A 12830-nucleotide genomic window follows, 5' to 3' on the forward strand; every position below is an offset into this window, starting at 1 on the left:
CTGATTTGATTTATTATTTTATTGATGTGGAATACCTCATCCTAGTATTGCCGGAAAGGGTTATCACTTAGATAGCAATCAGGAAGTGATTTTGGAGCATTACATCAATACAATCATGGCATTTTCTAAATAGTCTTTACATATCAGTCAGCCTTAGATCATAACAGGGGTAGAACTACAAGTGTGTGTGCCTCAGATTGTGTTCCAAACAAGGGGGGGGGGGGGGGGGGGGGGGGGGGGGTACAGTCGTTTGAACGTCCAGGCCAGGATACAGCTGCCTATGACTCATTTCAAACTCCCCCTTCTCCAGCCGAGGCAGCCCATTTTACATTTAACACACATCAGCAGGCATCTGCTTCCTGTTTTCATTCTTTGAGTCATCTTATGTTTCTTATTTCTTATGTTCCTTCCATCATGTTGGACATTGGCGTTTCCAGCTAGGGGAACTAAAGCACCACCAGCGGAAGTGATCATTACAGCACTTTCATCCGAGACTGCAGTGGGGTTACTTATCAAAGTCAACACATTAGTCCAAGTGTCCGCTATCCCAAGAATTTCCCTGATCAGTGCACGACCGTACCATGTTTGTAACCTAATCAAAATGAACTCCTCCAACCACTATAAGCGTTGATCATAAAGCATGGTGCATTACATACAGAGCTGCACCATAGAAACACATTGTCAGATCTTGGGTGAAACACCCCTAAGATGAACGACAGGACAATGGCACTAAATGATGAACATTTAATACAACACACGCAGTAGATCAGTGGTGTTAAGAAAAAGCTGAATCTATTGTCAAGTTGTTCTCAGAGACATTCCTTTTAAAAACAATCACAAAAAAAATCATGACATTTATGTACATCAACAGAGCGAGCATGTCAATTTGAATCATTTATGAACTGTAATATTGGAGCAGTTTATCATCAGTCGGTTTCAGTATCTTCTTCTCGGCCATGTTGACGACCCAGCCTGGCGAGAGGCCAAAGAAGATCCGTCTGGGGTCCTTTATCATAGAGAGCATGTGGAACAGTTCGTCTTTGGAAATGTCCGGTAAAACGTAGCCATACTTCTGGGCCAAGGCTATCCGTGCTTTTTGAATCTTCTCTGGATCTGCCAGGTAACCCCGGTTGGCAGCATCTGTGTAGTAGGGGACCATGTCTTCCCCAGGCAACATTCTCTTTGGAATGGGCTGTCCACTTATGAAGAATGGGACAGGCTTACAGAGGACCGCTAACAGACAGAGGAAAGCACAGGGTTACAAACACTCCAAAATGCATACAATGTAAGTGGCGTCATGGCAAGATCATTAAGTTTTGGCCTAACGTGTCACTACTACTCACCAAGACTTCTGGGGTCATAGAAACCTGTAGTGACCATCCCTCCGTTTCTCTCAATGGCAGCAATGGCCTCTTCAGACGCCATCTGAACTTCTATGTTGACTTTCGCCGCAAAGATACCAGCACCCTAGTAACACACACAATTGAATGCAACATTAAATAAAATAGACTTCCAAAACAGAACAAACTAGCGGGATGGGAAAAACAGTCTTTGGGTAATGACAGCTACAATCTTAACTAAATACTGCCACCTACTGGCAAAAGATAGGTGCACTAAATAACTACAGATTCAAATAAAATCTAAATCAAATGTTATTTGTCACGTGCTGAATACAACAGGTGTAGTAGACCTTACTGTGAAATGCTTAATTACAAGCCCTTAACCAACAACACAGTTCAAGAAATAGCCATACTCCTTGCATTACATATGTAACAGGGTTGGTTATGTTTCCACGTGCCTCTAAAGAAAGGTGTATTTAATGTTCAAGCATTCTTATTGGTTGGTGTCATCAGTGAAGGTGTGGCCACAGACCCAGAAAAAGTGAAGGCTATTGCAGGGATGACAGAGGATCTCATGGAGGATAACACGGGCGTGCCCTCCCAGGGGAAGATTCGGTTCTCTCGGAATGATAGTCTATTACCAGGAGTTCATTGAGTGGTGCTCCACCATCGCTAAGCCTCTGCATGGGCTGACAAATGGGACGAAGGCACCAAGCCATGGTAAAGGCAAGAGGAAACGAGAAATCCATAGGAAACTCACAGCAGCAGACTGGACTGGTGAGTTCAAACAGGCCTTTAGTCAGTTGAAACGAGCTCTCCTCGATCAGGTCATGCTAGGCCAGCCTGTGAACAGAGATGGGTTGCTAAACTCACTCCATTCGAGTTTGACATCAAGTACATCCCCGGTCCCAAGAAGGTCATTGCTGATGCACTCAGTAGACAGCCATTTGTGCACCACATCCACCACATCTCCACCACATCACAAGGGTTCCATACAAGTCCCTGCTGGAAGAAGCTGCAGGAGTTCATGCTGAGAAGGTGCAAGATGTGTTCCGCTGGTCGAACCACCCATTCAACCTCGAGAGCTGCTCACCGTCAATTGAGGCAGATGCCTGTGAAATTGTCGTGGACTGCCAAACTACCTCCCAACCTTCTCCTGGTTCTCTGTCAAATGAAGTGGTGCCAGCAGTCCTGAGGTCGCAAGGGGAGGCTGGTCTACAGAACGGTGCGCTGCTACTGCCTCAGCTCACTCAGTCACTGGTGCCATCTGAGATGTCAGATGTGAGAGTGCTATCCCGTGACGACCTGATATCAAAGCAGCGCCAGAATGACGCACTCGAAAGAGTTGTCTTCTATGTGGACAGGGGCCGGAGACCTTTTAGGAGGGAACGTGGCCATGAACCACTCGAGGCTCTGCAGATTCTGAAGACCTGGGAGAAGCTCACTCTGAAAATGGGTGTACTATATCACGTTACCAAAAGTTTGCTGTCAAAAAAGAAGACGTACCAGTATGTAGAACCCACCTCCATGAGGGCGACAGTTTTGAAGGGTGTCCACGATGAAGGTTCTTATCGTCACTGAGTGTACTGAACATGTAACATGCATGCTTTCCTAAGGGGTCTTTAAATTCCCCCAATTCTCTTTAGAGAATAGTCTTTGCACTGGAATATTTAGTGACATATATATTGCAAGGTATTGCATACCTCGTTTTGTTTCTTTATAGTATGCAAGTGTAATTCAGTGGGGGAGAATGTAACAGGGTTGGTTATGTTTCCACTTGCCTCTAAAGAAAGGTGTATTTAATGTTCAAACATTCTTATTGGTTGGTTCAATTCCGATGACATGGTGTGTCATTGGCCCCGCTTGCAGATAGGGGGAGATCGAACGTCAGGTCTCCCCAGTATGAAAATGTGATGCAAGGGATTTTGCCATCGACAGCCATCAACATCATTAAGCCCTGCACAACTAACATGCTGTTTCCTATTTAACAACAGCTAATAAATCATGATCAACTGGGACCATTGGCTGGGGTGATTTATTTGGACAAAACACAATGCAAGGAGAGTATGATTAACATCTCTTACAGATAAGCACTTAACTGCCTTTGTGAGATTGTGCTTCATCTCCAATGTTTAATTGAAGCTTCTGTAACAATTAACTCCCCCAAATCAAGCGGAGACATCGGCTAACTATGACAGTTTACGTGTGAACGTAGCCAAGGCAACCATCTTACCTCGCCAACAAGCTGAACACCATAGTCCCTCTTCTGTGGCTGGATGGTCACTCCCCTGCCATTAACCAGCTGAGTCAGGTCAATGGGCTGAGTGGGGTCAACCCGGCCCAGGTCAATCAGATACTGCAGCCTGTTCAGGGTCAGGGGCTGGTACTGAGCCCGCCGACTGGGAAGAGCACAAATTTGTGAGTATAATCTCCTGTCTCTAGCTATGTATGTACAGAGATGCAGTATGAAAAGTTACAAGGCCTTTTTTGCTTCTAGGCCACCAACTCTGTATAGTATGATCATTTGATGATAGAACATGGAGTGTTCAACAATGGACATCAATGTATTTACCTGTGTCCCTCATTGTAGCCGTATTTTGGGATGGCTAGATAGAAGGGAGTCTGACCCCCCTCGAACCCCAGACGAGGTCGGTTGCCTCGCTGCCTCTCCCCCTTGTGACCCCGGCCACTTCTGTTTCCTCCATGTTGGCCTCTGCCTCGCTTCTTCTCCTGCAAAATAATAGACAATATGAAAAATACCAGCGTTAGAACAGCTGTACATATTCTTCACTATTAATGTTCAATAATATATCCATAGTAATTAATCGCTAATTGTTTGTCATTGGCACAATGAATTCATGCAACAAATGTCTGTTTGAGACGAGACCAAAACTGTCTGACTAGAAATTATAACTACTATGCCATTTGCTTGTGTTTGATATAGCAGACAGTGATGATAACTGACCAATTGTGTTAAAATCAGATGTTGTGCTTACATTCTAGGGGTAAACAAGAGATTTATCTATAGATAGCTACTATTTGTACAAGCAAGCCATCTTTGGCTGGCTAAGTTACAGTAGCTAGCTAACGTTAGCTGATGGCTACTACTAGCCATGCTAGTTAGCTTGCTAGCTATTCAGCAACTGCTGGTCTGATAAACGCATACTTACAGCCTTCTTGGTCCCCGGTTCAGGTCGTAAGTTTGCTAATGAAATACGAGGCAAATTCTGCAAAATATCTAATGCCTTCCCACTAGGTTTTCTCGTAAAAGACATCGTCCTCTCCACATGTCAACGTCACCCAAGGACAAAATCGGCTACCATGGATATTGCTCACGTGACACACAATCTGGCATTTGCCGGAAACGGAAGTGCCATTGTTTCACAGACTTTTAGACCATCTGTATTTTCTACGAATTGAATGGATTAGTACATTGTCCTATCCACTGGGTTTACCAGTTAATGAATTCTTACTGCGCTCTCTCTTTGCCAAACTGATGCCCGCGAGTACGAAAACATACTGTTCCCGTAATTATCGCATGTAATAACAAGGGCGATACAAATTTAACGTTTTCGTTCCATCCAAGGATACATCGTCAATTCTCTTGGAGAATAACAGCTGCCTGTACGTTGTATGTGCGGTAATAGTATGTCAGTGCCCTTGCCTGCTATTGTACCTGCTGCTCGGAAAGCCACTGCAGCGGTGAGTTAAGATGATTTTTGACAGCGAGTTTTGAATGCATAGTTTATTGTTGCGGACAATAACTTGCCCTCACATTAAAACTATAGTCTCACTTACGTCTGTATTCTCAGTAAAGGACCACTCGTGGGAAGCTAGAATCAAGTGGGCTGTAACAAAATCCTGCACAGTAGCTCTCCAGGTGGAGGGTTGGCCACCCATGACCTAGATTTACCAACCATAGACATTGAAGTGTTGTCAATAAAGCTAACCACATTGTACATTTATGTATATATTTTGCATTACAGGTGATATTTCTTCATGGCCTAGGTGACACTGGGTATGTGCAGCTTATTAGTTTCATCCCTCATCTTACTCCTTCCACTCACCATTGACTTCAGGGTTATCTGTTGTTATTATTCCCTTTCACTATAGTCTATAGCTCATAAAATGTCATTTGCTTTTGTTCATAGCCATGGCTGGGCAGAGGCCTTTGCTGGGATCCGGACACCACATGTGAAATACATCTGTCCTCACGCGTGAGTACCTCTGTGGACAAGTACAGCTCCTGTATTTGGATAATGTTGATGATAGTGATTATTGATGACATTGGGTTTTAGTATATTCATTTATTACTGACATTGAAATATTTTTGTTATTTTGATTTTTCAGTCCAATCAAGCCTGTTACATTAAACATGGGGATGTCCATGCCCTCCTGGTAAGAAGGGAAGTCTCTTTCATTTGATATAAAGTAGGCAATATCGAAGAACAGTACTATTTGGGTTAATCACTCCCCTCTATGTTTTAGGTTTGACATCATCGGATTGCAAACAGATGCAGAGGAAGACGAAGCTGGTATTAAACAGGCTTCAGAGAATAGTAAGTTAGAGTAGTAGGTTTTAATGTAGCAGTACTAGGACATTACAGTATGATGGAAGTTTAAAACGGTATGAACTTGAGCTTGACATGATTCTATTTGAGCTTGATTTGATTTACTGCTTCCAATCTCCTCAGTTAAAGCACTGATAGATCAAGAAGTGAAGAATGGAATACCATCACACAGAATTGTTCTTGGTGGATTTTCTCAGGTAGACTAGTGTATGACAACAAAAAACTGTAAAACAATGCTGAAATCTACATAATTCAGTGGTAAGACAGTGAGTATTCATGTTTTTGTGTGCTTTGGCATAAATAGGGTGGAGCGTTGTCTCTGTACACAGCTCTCACAACCCAACAGAAGCTGGGGGGAGTGGTTGCCCTCAGCTGCTGGCTACCTCTACGGAACTCCTTCCCCCAGGTAATACACTGTATCCTGCATTAGAAGTGTTCTGTGGTGCACTTAGGTTATGCATATGATCCATTCAATTGTTTTGGAATGCAAACAGTCTATCAGCTTGTTACTTTACCAAATCACACAAATCAACAATGTTCAACGTCCAAGACAGACCAAATCATTTAAGAGGCATTGCAAATTGTAGCTGATTTGAAATATAACCCTAATGAAATCTTTTTTCAGGCATCGAGAAACTCTGCCAACAATGAGATGCATGTCCTGCAGTGCCATGGCGAGGCGGACCCTCTGGTGCCCGTAATGTTTGGATGTCTCACTGTAGAGAAGCTAAAGACCCTCTGCAATCCATCCAACATCATCTTCAAGACCTATCCCAGAATGCCACACAGTGCCTGCCCTGAGGTTAGTATGGTTTGCACAGTGGCTGTGAGAAGAGACTAGAATGAAGATTGGCACTTTTTGAAGACTTTGGACATGCACTATTGAATTGATATGAAATGACTTTATATTTTGTGCAGTAATACTTGTCTTTCTTGCATCCCACAGGAAATGATGGATATCAAGCAGTTTATTGAAAAGCAGCTTCCTCCAATCTAACAGTTAGACCCACACACCCACCACCATCAGAGCTCATCGAAGGTGACACCTGTGACGCTCCATAGACTGTCTGAACCACAGACCTCACTCAATAGAACCTGCTAACTCTGGCTGTCAGAGACAGAGTCCGAGACAGGCCCTAGGGCTAGAGACAAGCTGGGGTGAGGGACATCATAACTAAAACTATTGTATTTTCTGCTGGAGCCAGGTGGAATCCTCAGTATTTGAATCGTTAATGTTGCCAGTTGCCAGTAGTGTAGCTGTTTGCTATTGGGATGCCATCTTTCCCAGGGAATACATGTGTTGGGAGTATCTTAGATTGTATGGTTTGAAAATATGATTCTTAATATGTTGATTTGTAATAAATAACTTAATGAATGTATAAAAGCCTGATATAATGCAAGAGTAAAATAAGAATATGGCATAAAAGTATTGTGCTTTAATAGATTTGTAAGAATTGGAAGCAATGTTCTGTCAATTCAATACACAAATACCATATATGAATGGTCACATTCTATTTATTTCATACATATATTATATTCCTGTTTACGTTTTGTGTGAGAAAAAAAAATTGGACTGAATCAGCATCACAATATTAAAATCCACAGGCAAGATCTATTTCCAGGTATCAGCTTACACTATATGTAAAAAGTTACTATTATTGTGATCAACTGTTGCACCATTTCTGTGATATTTTATTCAAACGATCTTGAAGGTGAATGATCTAATGCCAAGGCACTTCCCCATGTCTTCTTCACAATAAGTCAAACCTCATTTTATGCTTTAAGGCTGACAATAGACCTACACACGAATGCAGTGCTCACTGATACAACATGCTTCCCCCTCAGAAAAGTGCAATGCCAAGCGCTAGGGAATATATAAAAATATAAATATATATATATATGCAATCGGGAACTGAATCTAGCGTATGTTCTTGCTTGCTCTGAGTATTTTGGAAAGTCAATATTCAAGGTAATATAAACAGTAGTTTACACCTTAATAAATACTGTTTGGCAAATACAGCTTATTAACCTGTTGATCAATCAACATTTGAACTGTAACTGAAAGCTAAACCTAAACCCCCCTTTGGATAAGACAAGTGTCCTCTAAAAGCAGTGCAGAGTGATTGATGGTGAGTGAGAGTCTATGGCTCGGTGGCAGGTGGCTGTTCGGCCAGGTCCTGCAGCAGCTCTGCGTACGCTGTGGAGTTCATGTAGCGTGGGTATGAGTCTCTCTGCATTAGCGTGTAGATCTGCTGCTGGGCGTCTTCGAACGTGTGCGACGTGGGCTCCAACATGTTCTTGTTAATCACGTCTCGAACACGCGAGTCCAAACTCACCTGGAGAAGGAAATAACCATTTAAAGGGAATAAGAATACTCTATAGAGAGAAAAAAATGATAGGCTTATTGCTTGAACTTAGAGCGTAATTAGAGTAAACTACCTCAGTCATATAAATGCCTAGGGTGGTGTAGGCTCACCTCTTTAGGGGAGAGGATGGAGATGAAGTCCTTGTAGATCTGTCGTACTTTATCCTCCACCACAGTTTTGTTGGTCTCCTTCTTCAGCTCCTCGCAGGCCAACCAGAACATCATGTTCTCTTCACTGAACTCTGTCCTCAGGAACTGGCGGAAGCAGCCCCGCCCTGCAGAGCTCTTCATCAGCCTCTCAAATGACATGGTCCATGTCATTGCATCCTCCAGAATAGGCTTGGGGCTACAAAAGAGGGACCATGCGCTTTATTTCATACAGTAGATATCGTTGAGACTGTTCAATGTCAATGTTTCAGCTCTAGCTCCATTCAAATACATATGGAACTCCGAACTTGTAATTACTCGAAACATTAAATGACATATAAGTCATTTAATAGGATCTCCATGTCTAGAGACCACATTTAAAGTCAACATTAAACAGGCTAAACTATATCCCCTCTTCTTTTTTTCTTACAGTATGTGGCTAGCTGTATAGGGGATATACTTGTGAAGAGCTGATTCTCATTATTATACAATAGTTATCACAATATTCTAATCAATGATATGCATAATCTTAAGACCTATATGCTCACACAACCATAGTCATCTGATTGACTGAAATCTTGAACTAGTGAAGTGTTATATGATTTTGATGTTGATCGCTAACGGCGACCAGAGTATTCCAGAAGTTACCTGTCATCACAGTTTGCGATTTCCTCTGCTCTCCTCTCATAGGTGTTTTTTTTTATCCTCTCATCCTCCGCCCTAACAGTCAGACTGAAAAACAGTGAAAAACAATAGAAATATAAAATGTATCAATGTACAATGTGTGTTTCTGCTATTGTCAATTGGGATGGTGGGTAGCAGATAGAGAGGCATGTTGTTAGTTTCAAGCGGTGAAAAAAAGTGGTGGGAGGTGCACATCCTGCTTCGTGAGCTCTGCAGGGGGGGTCTTCTGTAAACACTACTGTCATCCAGTCCTTGGAGATGTGTTGCAACACCTGGTGTGGCAGTCACCTGTAGTCTAATTAAAGCCCTGTGAGAATCCACCACATCTGTGCTCCCCGGCCACACTCTGTAGCGCTGCGACAATTAGCATAACTGAATTGAGGTTGATGTGGAGACAGAGACTATTCCCACTCAATGGGGACTGAATTAGCATGCTCTTATTCTGCACACAACAGGAAGAGGCATAACTTGCTTACGTACAGTCGGGCAAAAAAGTATTTAGTCAGCCACCAATTGTGCAAGTTCTCCCACTTAAAAAGATGAGAGAGGCCTGTATTTTTCATCATAGGTACACTTCAACTATGATAGACAAAATGAGAAAGAAAAATCCAGAAAATCACATTGTAGGATTTTTAATGAATTTATTTGCAAATTATGGTGGAAAATAAGTATTTGGTAACCTACAAACAAGCAAGATTTCTGGCTCTCACAGACCTGTAACATCTTCTTTGAGAGGCTCCTCTGTCCTCCACTCGTTACCTGTATTAATGGCACCTGTTTGAACTTGTTATCAGTATAAAAGACACCTGTCCACAACCTCAAACAGTCACACTCCAGATTCCACTATGGCCAAGACCAAAGAGCTTTCAAAGGACACCAGAAACAAAATTGTAGACCTGCACCAGGCTGGGAAGACTAAATCTGCAATAGGTAAGCAGCTTGGTTTGAAGAAATCAACTGTGGGAGCAATTATTAGGAAATGGAAGACATACAAGACCACTGATAATCTCCTTCGATCTGGGGCTCCACGCAAGATCTCACCCCGTGGGGTCAAAATGATCACAAGAACAGTGAGCAAAAATCCCAGAACCACACGGGGGGACCTAGTGAATGACCTGCAGAGAACTGGGACCAAAGTAAAAAAGCCTACCATCAGTAACACACTACGCCGCCAGGGACTCAACTCGTCGTGTTTGGAGGACAAAGAATGCTGAGTTGCATCCAAAGAACACCATACCTACTGTGAAGCATGAGGGTGGAAACATCATGCTTTTGGGCTGTTTTTCTGCAAAGGGACCAGGACGACTGATCCGTGTAAAGGAAAGAATAAATGGGGCCATGTATCGTGAGATTTTGAGTGAAAACCTCCTTCCATCAGCAAGGGCATTGAAGATGAAATGTGGCTGGGTCTTTCAGCATGACAATGATCCCAAACACACCGCCCGGGCAACGAAGGAGTGGCTTCGTAAGAAGCATTTCAAGGTCCTGGATTGGCCTAGCCAGTCTCCAGATCTCAACCCCATAGAAAATCTTTGGAGGGAGTTGAAAGTCCGTGTTGCCCAGCAACAGCCCCAAAACATCACTGCTCTAGAGGAGATCTGCATGGAGGAATGGGCCAAAATACCAGCAACATTATGTGAAAACCCTGTGAAGACTTACAGAAAACGTTTGACCTCTGTCATTGCCAACAAAGGGTATATAACAAAGTATTGAGATAAACTTTTGTTATTGACCAAATACTTATTTTCCACCATAATTTGCAAATAAATTAATAAAAAATCCTACAATGTGATTTTCAGGATTTTTTTTCTCATTTTGTCTGTCATAGTTGAAGTGTACCTATGATGAAAATTACAGGCCTCTCTCATCTTTTTTAAGTGGGAGAACTTGCACAATTGGTGGCTGACTAAATACTTTTTTGCCCCACTGTAGATGTCAATAACTCCATAACATAAATGTCCCTGTGTGTTTTTCCCCCAATGAGACTGTGTGTGTAACCGGCTGACACTCAGTTTTCATGCTCTGCTGTTTGTGTCCTGTGCAGAGCACAGAGTTTGGAGTGTTGGAAGGAGCATGGTATGGAATCTCATTATAGTAGGTCCCCCTATGTCCCAAATGGCACCCTATTCCCTATGTAGTACACTACTTTTGTCAAGAGCCCTATGCACCCTGGTCAAAAGAAGTGCACTATATATGCAATAGGGTGCTGTTAGGTAAGCAACCCCTTACTATGGACAATATAGTCACAGATAGAACAATGAGTCAGATCTTTCACTGGATGTATAAATATGAAGCATCAGCGTGGCATTGCCACGAAATCCAGCAGCCGGCAGTGGGAGAAGATGGAAGGATATGGATTTTGGCCTACATTCTGCACATTTTCTCATCTTTTGATCTCAATACAGTTTTATGTTCCCAAAACTAGAAACTAGAAAGTTTGGTTGACTTTAGGCTTTGCCAAAGTTTTTAAAAAGCTAGTTGTTTAAAAGGAGTGCAAAGGCAAATTGAGTTACTGCACACACACATTTCACAAAGTAGACATTCCCTAACTGAAATATGCAGATATATGCCAGAACGGGCCAATAGGAAACCTCACTAGCTCGTGCTTGGCTCTCCCCACCTCCCTGCTTGTTCTTCCCACTATGACTCATCTGTTCCCATTGGAAACGACAGGCTATGGTCTATGTTGGTTTAGTTATAAAAATATTTGGTATAGTGGTACCTACCAGGAGCAGCTGCAGCAACAACACCAGCAGAAGCAACAGGCATTGGAGGCGTTGGTGGGCGTGTTCCCCATCCCGTGCTGCGTTTGGAGAACACTGGCAGCAGCTTCCTGGTGCACCTGCATCTGTCTCTTGCGCATCTCCACCCGCTCTGACCCCATGGGCTGCAGACCAAGACACAACATCATGCTGAAGATGTAGGACAGACACACAATACAGGAGAACACACACCCCGACAAAACAATGCAGCACACTGCAATCAATTCGGTCCAGAACATGATGACATAGAAGGCAGGTGTCAGTCATCCATCCCTAATCCATATCTTCATGTGGATGAATACGACATTTTAAAGACTGGTACAACATCATGAAACCATGGTACTGTATAATCATCTCAGAGGAAGAATATTACTGAGGGAATCACCATGGCATGTCGTCACATAATTTCGAGTGCGCATGTCTTTCGGAATACTCTGACCACTTCAACATAACAGAATGATCCCTGCGCGAACTTTTACACTGTCCAAGCTTTAATTTATTATAGCGAGAAATGTAGTACCATTTGGCTATGCAAATTACGGTCACTGACAGTAATGCATAAATATATATAAGCTACTAAACGCCTATTACCAAGCATTATAGCCTTTCGTTTGCAGGATCAAACTATTGTAGCGCGCTCTGCGATGAAAAATGCACTAGACGAGAAAGACGGAGGCGTGGTGTTAGTTATACAGACAAGGCGTTACTGCCTCCATCCTAGCATCCTCAGATGCAACACAGATGGATCCTTGGGGGTTAGACAGCATTTTAAGCATGTATTAGGTTCTAATAAAGACTAAGAATACATGTAACGAAATAATACAATACTTAAAGCATTGGTGTTTTTCTTAAAAAATGGACAACATGGCATCTGGTGCAAGTTATGACTACAGCAATAAATACATAACCATTCAATTGGATAGCTACATCCCAAAGATAGAACGAGATTGTCAAGAAACTA

The 12830-nt window shown here is 42.6% G+C and overlaps 3 protein-coding genes across 3 annotated transcripts; 1 reads left to right on the plus strand and 2 right to left on the minus strand.

The window, feature by feature from the left end:
- Positions 1-730: 730 nt before the first annotated feature.
- On the minus strand, positions 731-4700 carry LOC139366768 (large ribosomal subunit protein uL15m-like). The gene is made up of 5 exons (XM_071104471.1): positions 4511-4700; positions 3913-4070; positions 3574-3739; positions 1344-1467; positions 731-1233 (listed from the first exon to the last, which is right to left on the minus strand). The coding sequence occupies exons 1-5, from the start codon at positions 4613-4615 to the stop codon at positions 896-898; spliced, it is 891 nt and encodes a 296-aa protein (XP_070960572.1). The 5' UTR covers positions 4616-4700; the 3' UTR covers positions 731-895.
- An 89-nt stretch (positions 4701-4789) lies between these two features.
- On the plus strand, positions 4790-7408 carry LOC139367171 (acyl-protein thioesterase 1-like). Its single transcript, XM_071105305.1, has 9 exons — positions 4790-5042; positions 5327-5358; positions 5492-5557; positions 5691-5738; positions 5829-5899; positions 6035-6108; positions 6216-6317; positions 6537-6713; positions 6858-7408. The coding sequence occupies exons 1-9, from the start codon at positions 4974-4976 to the stop codon at positions 6906-6908; spliced, it is 690 nt and encodes a 229-aa protein (XP_070961406.1). The 5' UTR covers positions 4790-4973; the 3' UTR covers positions 6909-7408.
- A 47-nt stretch (positions 7409-7455) lies between these two features.
- LOC139367170 (regulator of G-protein signaling 20-like) lies at positions 7456-12108 on the minus strand. Its single transcript, XM_071105304.1, has 5 exons — positions 12087-12108; positions 11834-11999; positions 9072-9155; positions 8388-8622; positions 7456-8247 (listed from the first exon to the last, which is right to left on the minus strand). Exons 1-5 carry the CDS (start codon positions 12106-12108, stop codon positions 8053-8055), a joined length of 702 nt encoding a protein of 233 aa, XP_070961405.1. The 3' UTR covers positions 7456-8052.
- Between the last annotated feature and the right edge of the window lie 722 nt (positions 12109-12830).

Source organism: Oncorhynchus clarkii, chromosome 15 (assembly GCF_045791955.1).
Source record: "Oncorhynchus clarkii lewisi isolate Uvic-CL-2024 chromosome 15, UVic_Ocla_1.0, whole genome shotgun sequence".
NCBI classification, from domain to species: domain Eukaryota; kingdom Metazoa; phylum Chordata; class Actinopteri; order Salmoniformes; family Salmonidae; genus Oncorhynchus; species Oncorhynchus clarkii.